The 12,529-nt window shown below is 35.6% G+C and overlaps 1 protein-coding gene across 1 annotated transcript; it reads right to left on the bottom strand.

Moving 5' to 3' along the window:
• Nucleotides 1–6,713: 6,713 nt before the first annotated feature.
• On the bottom strand, nucleotides 6,714–12,012 carry LOC112906658 (large proline-rich protein bag6-like). The gene is made up of 10 exons (XM_025981225.1): nucleotides 11,958–12,012; nucleotides 11,681–11,890; nucleotides 10,850–11,625; nucleotides 10,563–10,687; nucleotides 10,339–10,507; nucleotides 8,300–8,524; nucleotides 8,051–8,239; nucleotides 7,722–7,889; nucleotides 7,501–7,657; nucleotides 6,714–7,430 (listed from the first exon to the last, which is right to left on the bottom strand). Exons 1-10 carry the CDS (start codon nucleotides 12,010–12,012, stop codon nucleotides 7,222–7,224), a joined length of 2,283 nt encoding a protein of 760 aa, XP_025837010.1. The 3' UTR covers nucleotides 6,714–7,221.
• Between the last annotated feature and the right edge of the window lie 517 nt (nucleotides 12,013–12,529).

Here is a 12,529-nt window from a genome sequence, read left to right as displayed (position 1 = left end):
TTTTTTTTAGAACTTAAGTTTCACAACAACAAATTACAATACCTGCCACTTTCGTTGGAACCGCTGTTACTTCAGGAAAATGGAAAGCGGCATCTTGACCTTTAACTCCTGCAGGAACTGTATAATCTACGTAGAACATTTCAAATTAATTTGACCCCGTAATAGTGTAGACTGTACATCACGGTTTTTCTGTGTTGGGCAGAAAACATCCTTTCTTTACTTATTGTAAAGCATGATTGAAGTACTTAATATATTACTTACTTTCAGGATAGGTAAAAGTACTTTTCACAAAAATTTTAAAATATAACAAGTTGTGAAACTACTCACTATTGCTCAATAACGCCACAACTACTGGGGAATTCCACCGATAATCGCAACCGCCGTCGCATCATCTGTTGTCGTTTCAGTAAAATGTATGTCGCCTAGTATGTCGGTAATGTCGATTTTGGTAATTTAAAAAATTTAAAAACTTACGTGGGGTAAACTTAGGTGTCGCTCGCGCTCGACATTTCATACCCTGGTTTTACATCTATTTCCTAGTCTAGGTGCCTAGGTACGTGATCCAACCTGCGAATGCAACGGCACCCTCCCGCCAGCGACGACTCGATCCGATCAAACAAGTTACTGAGTTTTTTTGTTTTAATAAATAGTTTGGTAACCAGCGACTTTTTATTCAACCAACTGGTACGCATGAAAACTTAATAGCTGTAGGAGGTGTAGGTAAAGTGGGTGCAATAGCAGGTTTTTTTGGATTAGGCAACAGAAATGATAGAGGAGATAGGCTAATATAATTTTGCGATAAACACTTAACCATCGCGAATACTTTATTCAATCATAACGTTAAGAGGCGCTATACGTGGAAGATGCCAGGTGATTTAGGGAGATATCAGTTAGATTACATACTTGCTAGGTAATGATTTAAAAATCAAGTGAAGGACTGTAGAAGTTATCCAGGAGCAGATATAGATAGCAATCATAACTTAGTAGTTAGGAAGGCCAATCTTAAGTTGAAAATTCTGAGAAACAGGGAAGGTAGGAGACGTCTTGAATTAGAAAAGCTAAAATGTAACGAAACGCGTGATAGGCTAGGTAAAAGGACAGACGAAATACTAAATACGACGGGAGAAACGAAAGACAGGGACGTAGAGACAGAATGGAACTGTATATCTATCCCTACAGTTGCACTGCCTTTAATGATGTTGATTGCGTCTTCGATGTATAGATTAAAAAGTAGTGGTGACAGTATGCCACCCTGTCTTACTCCCTTCCTAATATTTACTTCTCTACATTGCAGCCTCATCTTTATAACTGCTTGTTGCTCTTTATACAAACGAAATATTACTCTATCTATCTCCGTAACTCATCCCTACATTTTTAAGTATATTTAACATTGTTTTCTGTAGTTACCGGTAAAACTAGAAAGGCCTCCCGCGTTCCTCTATTTCTTCTAAACCTAAATTGATCGTCCCCTAATAGTTCTTCCACCCTTTTTTCCATCCCCGTCTGTACAATTCTAGTTAAGATTTTTGACGCATGGAAAGTTAAGCTAATTGTTCTAAATGTCTCGCACCTATCCGCGCCTCGCTTTTTAGGTATGGTTACTACCACCATTTTATTTAACTAGCTTAAACATACGATCTCTAACCTCTTTTCACCTGTATCCCATGTATACCCGGCGCTTTATCATTCCTTAATCTTTGTAATGCTACATCGAACTCTTCTCTCATTATGGGATAACCTAGTTCATGTATCACCACAGTATCATCCTTCTCTAATCTCCCAACTCATGGCCTGCGTAAAGGTTCTGTAAGTATTCTTTCCACCTACCTCGTTCTTATATTATTCCTACTGTACCATACTTCTCTAAAATTCCTTTTAATTATATTTATTATAAGCCTCATCTGTTTTACCTACTTCAATCTTTTCTTCTACTTCTTTACATCTCATACCAATCCACTGTTCCTTAGCTGCTGTACACTTTATAATTATTTCCAACTTTATCGCCTTAAATCTTTTTTGACCTTCTTCGTCTATCCTGTTTTTGTATTTCCGCCTCTCATCTATTAATCCGACAATCTTATTTGTTATCCAGGGTTTCCTATTTTCGTTTTATTTAAGACCTAATACATCTGTGGCTGCTGACTTTAAGCACATTTTAATGCTGTTCCATTATGTCTCTATGTCCCTGTCATTCATTTCTCCTGCCTCATTTTTCGTCTGTCCTTGTACCTAACCTAACCCGCGTATCGCTATACTTTTGCTTTTCTAAGTCGAAACGTCTCCTACCTTCCCTCTTTTTCAAAATTTTCAATTTAAGGTTGGTTTTTATAACTACTAAGCTATTATCGCCATCTATATCTGCTCCTGGATAACTCCTACAGTTCTTCACTTGATTTTTAAATCTTTGCCTAACAAGTACGTTATCTAACTGATATCTCCCTAAATCATCTGCCATCTTCCACGTACAGCGCCTCCTAACGTGATGGTTAAATAAAGTATTCGCGACGGTTAAGTTATGTTTATAGCAAAATTCTATCAGTCTATCTCTCCTATCATTTCTATTGCCTCATCCAAAAGAATCTGCTATTGCACCATCTTTACCTTTACCTACTACTTCGTTGAAGTCCCCTACAACTATTAGGTTTTCTTGCCCTTTTACTAAACTCAACACGTCTTCTATCTCTACACAAATCGCTTCTACGTCTTCATTATTGTAAGATGTAGGCATATGGATCTGCACTATTACCGTTTTTACCGGATTCGAGTTTAATTTAACCATAACTATCCTATCGCTTTTTTGTAAATAACTTTGTACACTGTATGTATTATTATTCTAAAGTCTCCACTCCAGAAGTTTCCAGGTCAACGAACTTCACTAATATCACTATTTCTAATTCTAATCTATTCATCTCAACATTCAAATTTTCTAATTTCCCCACTTGCACTTATGGATGACATCCATTAAAGTAGTCTACGTCCGGACATCCAACTGGGGTCTAGTTTACGTCCGGAGTAGGTACTTTATCCCAGAGGACGCAATCATTTATTTTGTATAATTGTACGTTCTACTCGGGATCATAATCTGGAGTCCCAATCTTGTCATAGCCACAGTTTAGAGAACCCTTCATCGTTGATGCCGACATTAATAGTTTGTGGGACTTGGTGATATGTTACCCCAAGTACGAAACGGAAAGAAAATGATCATCGGGTACCTTAGTAAGACACTCAAAACTAGAACGAATTAATATGTGACTCATCGAGAAGTACCGTCTGTGGTTAAAACCCTATTTCTATGGACAGAAGTTCCTCTTACGGATTACGCCTTGTTGAATATTCAACGCAACTCAAAAACCGGAAGGACAAACTGCACGCTAGTTACAACAACTCCAAAAATACAAATTCGATATCAATTATCGGCCAGACTAACAATACAGCAACGTGGATCCACTACCCCGAAGATCTTGCGTGAATTACCACGAAAGGAATAAAGGACTGCCATTAATCTGTTGTAATCTAATCACCATTCAGCCTGAGGGCTCCTAGGGAGATAATAAATGAATCGAAGACCAGAGGAATGGCAAAGATATTGGCCCAAAAATGAGATGGAAATAATTCGGAACCTCATGACCATCGTGGGCAAATGTCAACCACCTAAGCTAAACCACAAAAAGTTATTGGCCCCAATGGAATTCTCTTTTTCTAACCGCGCTATTTTAAAAAGAATGGGGGAGTCCGAATAGAATCAGAAATAAGCTTTTCAATTGGTGCTTCCTAAGAGCCGAGTGTCAAAAACCTTAGAGGCAGTCCACGACAAAGGACATTTTGGGATAGTTTACTTTAGCAACTTGACCAAACTATATGCACTACTACATCAGGAAAAACATTACATTTTCGCAAAGTGTGTTAGCCGATATGGAGTACCAATGGAATTGCGGCTTTGTTCAAGAAAGTCACTGAACTAATGGCATTACAAAAAGGAGGAGTACGTATAGTCTGATGGGATACTTGAACGCTTCAACGCTACTGTACAGATCAACTTTAGAAGCTTCTTCTTATATTCTTATATATCCAGGTTCGACTGTATTTGGTCTCCGTGGAGACTATCCACTGTCTACAGACGAATACGTGCGCAAACTAAAAGAATGACGGGAAGTCATCCCATAATACTGTGTTTACAAAGCTGCGATTCAAAAATGACCGCATGAAAACTAAACCTGGTGGTTTTAATGAAGGCGACAAAATGTGGCTATACAATCCATTAAGACGGAAGGTACGTCCCCCGAAATTACAAAAAAATGGGAATCATCCATACACGGTAATCGACGCATCGCACTTGAGCGTCTCTATGATGTTCTTTCATTGGAACCTGCTGAAGAAGAGACGTAGGTACTTGATCTTTCGAGTATTATGGCGTCGACACTGTTTGATTGTCATTTATGAAACTAAAGCATCCGACATTATCTCTCCGAAAACCAGAATACACCAGTGTTGGGCATGCTTCTGCTTTCAACTAGTACAATTCCAAAACTTTTTTGATAACTAGAGGTGTAACAAAAATACAAATTTGAACCTCACCGAATTTTGAATACTGACAAACGAAAATATCTATTGTACTACAGGCTCCGAAAGTTATTTTTGAATGGCAAACGAGTAATAGGTCAATATGTTTCTACGGAAAGGGGTGCCACAATAACGTTTAGTAACGTAATTTCCGCCCCCGGAATGAGAATCAAAGATTATTTTTTTGTTTGGCTCTACTGAATCAGTCCAATTATGGGTCTAAATCAGGATGGATGACAACATAAATACCTGTTAACTTATCAGTAGAACACATACAAAAACACCAAATGCACGCCACATCACTGATTCTTTTTTCACACCAAAAACATCATATGCTATGGATAGTCAATCTGCCACGTTGCTAAAATATAAGGTGTTTTTCTTCCGCGTAGACACGGTAATCGTAGATCCATTAACTTTTTTACATAAAAATTTCAGACCACAGTATATAAAGAATTGTTACGTCAAACATTTATCTTATGTTTAATTTAAAGCAAAATGATTATATATACCTAAATTAATTTTTAAATAATAAAATAAAATGGAATATTAAAATGAATACAAATAAAACAAAAATATTGATATGTGAAAGATGTACAGGTAGAGTTAGAAATAATATAAAAATAGGAGACAATAAACTAGAAGTTGCTGGTTTTCGATTATTAGTAAGGAGTCAGATAACAGATTGGAATAATCGTTAGAGATAAAAACAAGGAATAATGCAAGGTTGAGTCACTTTTAACTTTGAAAAAAAGGAAATCACTTTTGTGCTGGAGGTCGGTTAATTTAGAAATTCGAAAAAGATTATTAAAGGTATGTGTTTGGAGCACGGCTCTCTATGGGTGTGAAATATAGACCGGAAAAGAAAAAGTTGGAAGCGTTTAACATATGGTGTTGTAAGAGGATGATAAAAATACTGTGGCTAGAAAGTGTTAGAAATGAGGAGGTATTAGAATGGCGAGATAGTTGTAGGTTGCTATAATTTTCGAAAAATGCAAGTAGATAAGTTACGAAGAAGTGGAGATGCGAGTCCATCTAGTCCTCGTTTTGAAGATCTTATGACGATCGTGATAATGATAAGTAAAATTAGCTCTTACAACGAAATTGGTCAAGAACCTTAAAAAAATGAAGGAGTGCCCCGCTGGCCTTTACATATATTGAAAGTATTGAATAGCATTGAATAGCCAAAGGTATTAGTCCAGGCGGTATCTGCTTTGGATTGGGCGAAAAGGATAGTATGCTACATTTTCGTTAGAATCTCTCCAAGTCATAAGGAAAAATAATTTTACTATGCGGATACATAAAACTGTAGGTTAACTTTTTAATAAGCAATGAAAAAAATTAAAAAACCCCGCTTTTTTCTTCAAATTACGGCGTATATGTCAGAAACTTCAGAGAAAAGTCATAATATGGTAGAAAGTTACGTAATTAAATTTTTTCTATAAGGTGCAATTGTTTGCAAATCACAAAATTCATTTTTTCCATTACAAAAATGTAAAAAATTGCAAAAGAAACGTAAAAATATACTAATAGTCTAACTATCTTTCCTTACAACTTTTGGAAGTGATTCTAACAAAAATTTGGCATACTACCCTTTTCATCCAAAAATAGGCGTTTTCATGCAGATACTACTTGGACTATAGTTAGACGTCAAACATTGCACATACGCATTTCTGGGATAAGAATAATTAGAAACGGTATATATATAACAAGAAAATTACCAACTTTGTTTCGTTCATTAATAGTTCAATGTACGTGGAAAAACCCACTACCATCCTTGTAGTAGAATAATGATGTCGATTTTTATTTTAATTTGGCATACTACCCTTTTCATCCAAAAATAGGCGTTTTCATGCAGATACTACTTGGACTATAGTTAGACGTCAAACATTGCACATACGCATTTCTGGGATAAGAATAATTAGAAACGGTATATATATAACAAGAAAATTACCAACTTTGTTTCGTTCATTAATAGTTCAATGTACGTGGAAAAACCCACTACCATCCTTGTAGTAGAATAATGATGTCGATTTTTATTTTAATTTTATATAACAAATAGTTAATTTTACTAATCCCCATCCGATATTAATTCTAATGGTATATGTCATATTGGAAAGGTTTTTTTATTCATTACGTTAAACTTTACAAAAGAATTTCTATATAACTATATTACTAAATATCGACATTGTCGGAAGATAGTGTCGATTTTTTACATTTGCAGATACCATCCATCTACTACACTGTTTTTATGTTTACAAGAGAAAATATACGATTACATATATGTATTTGTAATATATTAAATATGTACTCCTACCATTATTTTTGTTTTATATTATTATTATTCTATACTATGTCGTATATTGGAATACTGCAATAGTGAATATCGATTCATGCTTTTGTAATTATTACACAATTTATTAACCCATCATAACACTTTTATTTATTAGTAATTTTTAAATTTGGTTCTACAACAACGCTATTGGTAATGCAGACAGACTCAAGTAAATGATCGTATTAGTTCAATATTACAATAAGAATATAGAATAATCATAAAGTAATTAACCATAATAACAATTATTACATTGTCTACAGTACAGCAGCCTAATAGCTCTCATATTTTTTTGTTTATATCAATGCAAAGCACAGTTACTATTATTATTATTGAGGACCATTGAAATAGCTAGTGGCGTTAGGAAAGCGCTCAGGAGTAAAGTCTGAGTTATCTCTAATTCCTGCTCTCACATTACTTCGTAATAACTCTCTGTATGCTGATTGAATATTTATATCGGACCCTGCACCTTGCGCTACCACCTCTAACGGCGCAACTGAAGCCAAACCAGTTGCTGTTACTGCTCTGCGCACACTCTCTACAAAAGCAATATCATTATCACAAAAACAAATTTACATTTTCTTATTATAGTATTTTGAATAACTTACCTGAAATTACTTGAGACAGACTACCTCGCGGTTTAGCAGCTGTCACAATCTTCCTCCGTTTACTGGGCATTCCCGACAAATAAGCGTCACTGAAAGGAGCTTGAGAATTTTGTCGGCGTTGTCTCTGGGCATCGCGAGCTATTATAGGAACCCAATCCTTAAAAATGCAACACCAGATATTATGTAAATTTTCAATTATTTTAGGTGCATTAGTAGCTTACAGCTGGTACGTCATTATGCCAAGTTTCTGATCCTAATACAACTGTAGGAAGAGGTTCCCCGTCATTTTCCTTATCCCCGAGATTTATTACAGAAGATGGCGTAATTTCAGTTGAACCGCTCGCTCCACCACTATTGTCATCTCGATCGACATCGTCCACTTGCATAGCCTAGAAAGATCAATATAATTAATTTTTCTGTAGTCCACATAAAACATTTTTAACCATTTAAAATATTGATTTACCACAACTTAAATTTTGAATTTCGGGGAATGATGTAACTTTTTTTTTAATTGTTGCTAAAATTGACCCTACACTATCTAGAAACTTACTTCTCCTTGCTGATCCTTTTGTGCAATGGCAACAACATTTGACGTCACAGCATCAATCTTACGAACTATATATGGTTGTAAAACACTATCAGGAACGCCTAGATTAGACAAGAATTGCCTCATTTGTGTTCTAGTTGTCATTAATGTCCACTGTTGAATCTCTCTTGGAATACCTCTCGTATGATGACTCTACACCAAACAGAATTATAAAAATAGCGTAAAAAATTACAAATATTATCTATATCTTACAACTATCGAATCCAAAACAACTTCAACACCAGGTTGTCCGTTCCTACTCGCACGCAAAATCAACGCACCAAATTGTTTCGCAGTTATTAAGCACTGATCAACAAGCATTCGAAGAGAATTAGGGCTTCTTGATGTGGCCAAAGAAATTATATTTGGCAAACGAGCACGAAACAATGATTGGGCAGACCTCACTAAGTCGATATCGTCACGCGTGGGTAATGCATTCTAGAAGAATTAATAAGAATTATTTTGCAAAGAGTACTATGGAGGCAAAGCTAGGGCTAACTGCAGAAGAAGAAATAGGATTCTGCGAAGTAATTTTTGTGTGTGAAGACAGTGAAATAAATGAGATCTAGGGCTGATGATGGGGGGGAAAAGGGTTACATATGTAGATGGAGATAATGTTTGTAAGGGTTCTCTTCTAGGCTTAATACTTATATACAGTAACTTCGACGAAGGAGAGAAGATGGTAAACAAGTGGTGTGTGTGCCCGAAGGAAAGGAAAAATAATTTGGGATAAAAATAAGACAGAGGCCTAAAGATAGGCTAGGGCACTAAGGTGAAATACATGAAGTTAGTTGGGGAAAAATGACTATGTGGGAAACTGCGAGAAAGTCAGGGATGGCAAAATAGGTAGGGGAAGGATCGAATATAGGGAGGTGCTTAGTAGAATGGCGAGTGGTAAGGCTACAGGTGAGGATGGGATCCCAATTGAATGTATGAATGCGTCAAGTAGAGAGGTTTTAGAATTGATAAGAATTGCTCTATCAAATTTGGACGAGGCAAAATATAGGAGGGTTGGGAGATATCTAGTATTTTGCTAATTTATAATGATGGGGATGAAAGTAGAGCAGAAAATTACCGGAGAGTTTCACTATTAGATGTAAGATACAAGGTTTTGACCAGCATAATGGCAAATAGATAGAGCAAATGTCTAGATGAATAAAATGTATTAAAAGAGAGTTAAGAAAGTTTTAGAAAAATAGAGGGACAGGAGGGATCATATCTGTGTGTTTAATGCATTAATAAATACTAGATTAAAGACAAAGTGGACAATTTTACGTAGAATCCATAGTTTTTAAAGCCGTTTTCGATTCAGTGAATAGAGAGGTCCAGGTAAATAGAAAGGTAAAGAGAGAGTTTGATACTAATGTAGGGATAACGCAGGAATTCGCTCTAAGTACAATTCTCTTCGATATTTTTATTGATGATCTGGATGATGTAGATTCTTAGGAAAGGACATTGCAATTGTCACAGAATGTGCCAAAGAATAAGAAAACATGTTAGGGACTTTAGTAAAATACGTCGAGAAAAATAAGCTAAGGTAAATGCGAAAAAACTATAGTGATGGCCTTTAGGAACAGAGAGAAAAAAAAAAGAAATTTAAGAGTGAAAAAATTGAAGTTGTAAATGAATTAAAATATCTGGGGATACTGGTTTACGACGAAAAACAGTACAGAGGGGCATATAGGAAGACTGGCAAGAAAGGTGCAAAAGGCGGCCTGGGAGGTGATTAAAAAGACCAGGTGAAATTTAAGAGATGACCGTGTGTATTTAATGAACTCGATGGCTAGATCCGTAGCACTATGTGGAGTAGAAATTTGGGGCAGGGAGAAATACGCCAAAATATATTTAGAAAAATGGGTTAAAAGTAAAAGATAAGTAAAAGTGGAGTCAGGGAAATATTAACTCACTTGTTTTGTTATGGAGTAGCAATGGAAAGCCAAAAAGAGGAAGTAAAATAATTTATGTTGGAATGGAAACCGACAGATTAGAAAATGAAATGCGGGAGTTAATGGTAGAGATTTTGAACAGAGAAGTATGTAACGAATTATTGTGAATATATGAGAGCGGTTGAAGAGAAAATAAGGGAAAACAGAGGTAAATTTTAATAGAATAGTTTAGAAGGTAAAATTATTTACCAAAATGTAAAATGGAGGCAAAAGGTAAATACTCTGTTAGAGCATGCATGTACATTATTAAATAATAAATAATAGTAGAATTATTTCGATTCTATTATATACTCCAAATAAACTCACGAGATGATTAAATAAGGGTTGCATCTCTGACAAGATGCGATTAACGCCTCTGTCAATTGCCACGCTGGAACAAGATCCATTCATGACACGAACCAAAAAAAAGTTTCGTATAGAAGAACGAATGCGCATCCAAGGCTCAAGACGGCCATTTGTCGATTGTATCAAATCACTGAAACCAATAATAATAATGTCCAAAAAATTTAAAAACCTTGTAATCCACTAACCCAACAGTTAAATGGCGTGACAACAAATTTATAAGATCTAAAAAAAGATTTTCTCCCTCAGAAACACTGCTTAATTGGAGCAACTCTGCAATTGTAGGACCAGAAGTATTAGAGTCAGAAAGATTCTGAAAATAAATGCACTATTAGACATAAATTAAATCAACAGTTACAATTCTTTTAGTTAACGGAACTAAATGAAAATATGTCCTGACACAGGTAGAACTTGATTTTTTTGCAATTTCCGTTGACTATACAGAAGTAGAGCTTCGCTTTGACTTATTACTTACAATATTTTGCAATTGAGGCATAAACGTTTGCAGCAATTGAAGCGGTAAACTATTTAAATCTGTAGTTGCCCCTTGCCCCACACCATCTCCGGCACTTTGTGCTACACTTCCCGTCACTCCATTATCCAGTGGTGTAGCTTGTGCCACATTAACAGTAGTTCTTTGTTGTTGCTGCGCTTGAGGTTGTTGCTGCGCTTGACGACCATAGATAGTATGTATTGAATTAACTATACCCTGCAATATATTCATGATTGTGTTATTAACTGGATATATTCGAGTGCCTCCACTATCTCTATCAGTTCCAGTTCCTCCACTTTGTAAATTTTGGCCACTTGCAGTTGCAGTAGCATTGTCCTGTCGTGCATTACTTGACTGGAATCGTCTCCAAGGAACAACGTGATGTGAATTACATGGCAAGTAAGGATCAAATCCCTGTATGGCATGTTGTGCGAGATGCACGTGTGGACGCGAAGTAGATCTTGTATGAGTAGCTGTCGTGGGATTAGTTTGAGTGTTACCTCGAGCTTGAGAATTCTGAGTTGTGGCAGCCGACGATCCTAAATTTGATGTTGTTTGCGTACCGAAAGATTCGCTAGTTGATGAATCAATTTGTTCGGTGGGTGGAGCAGACGGAGCTGTGGTCGACGTTGAAGATGACGTCGGATTTGGTGTATTAGATTGGGTAGACTGAGCTCCTCTGTTTACTAACTGACCAGCCATGTGCCATATCGAATTTAAAATATCTGATGGTGGGCCTTGAAAAGCATTTTGCAGAACTGTAAATTAAATACATAAATAAAAACAAAACGAAAATAAAAATTAAAAACTAACGTTCGTTAGCTTGACCACCTCCAACAAAAGTTGTCTCCATTGAATCGATTGTGATACTCTCTGGGGTAACTTCCATAAACACTTCCATATTCGGATTATTATGAAAGCCTGGTATAGTAAATGTAGCCCCTTGAAGTCCCCCAGGGACACTAGATGTTGTTGATGAAGCAGTTGTAGAAGAAGGACCACCACCTATCAACAATTTAAATACTTAAAGTTAGCCAACCTCCTAAATACAACCAATTATTTATTCGAGTTTTTTTATTTAACGTCAAACTTTTAAATTTTAGTTCTGAAGACACTGCTTCAACGATAAACTTAAATACGATCATGTTTAAATATTACGAATGCTAAACAAGTAATTCTACTCAAATTTAATACACTGCTCCTTCGATCCTGAGTTATCTGACTTCCTAGATACCGAAAATCAGCCCTTCTAATTTTTCGTCTCCTATGTTTATATTCGCTTTCCTTACTTTTTCTTTCCTTGTATACCAGCATTTTTCTTTTACTTTTATTTATTTTCATACAATACTGTTTTGTTCTACCCTTGCAAAAATTTTGAAAAAAATATGTTATAGAGCACAGCAACGTGTATTTAAAAAGAATTGTGACAGTGTTTCTTAATTTAGGTAACTTTTTTTATTTTTGAATTTTTTTAATTTCCACTGTTTGGACAATATTTAATACTGTTTATCTTTGGCGTATCTAGCGCATACCAAAAAATTTGTTAGCATAATACCATATTTTGTAACATAGTAATAATATAAATAATAATGAATAAAATCGTATTTTGTTCAATTACCGCTTTTTTATCTAAAATTATCCTATAATAACTTGGTTCTTACC

The sequence above is a fragment of the Agrilus planipennis genome, unplaced genomic scaffold, assembly GCF_000699045.2.
Source record: "Agrilus planipennis isolate EAB-ADULT unplaced genomic scaffold, Apla_2.0 scaffold9, whole genome shotgun sequence".
NCBI lineage: Eukaryota > Metazoa > Arthropoda > Insecta > Coleoptera > Buprestidae > Agrilus > Agrilus planipennis.
The sequence above is the reverse complement of the archived record's forward strand: the minus strand, read 5'-3'. Positions and strand labels throughout refer to the sequence as shown.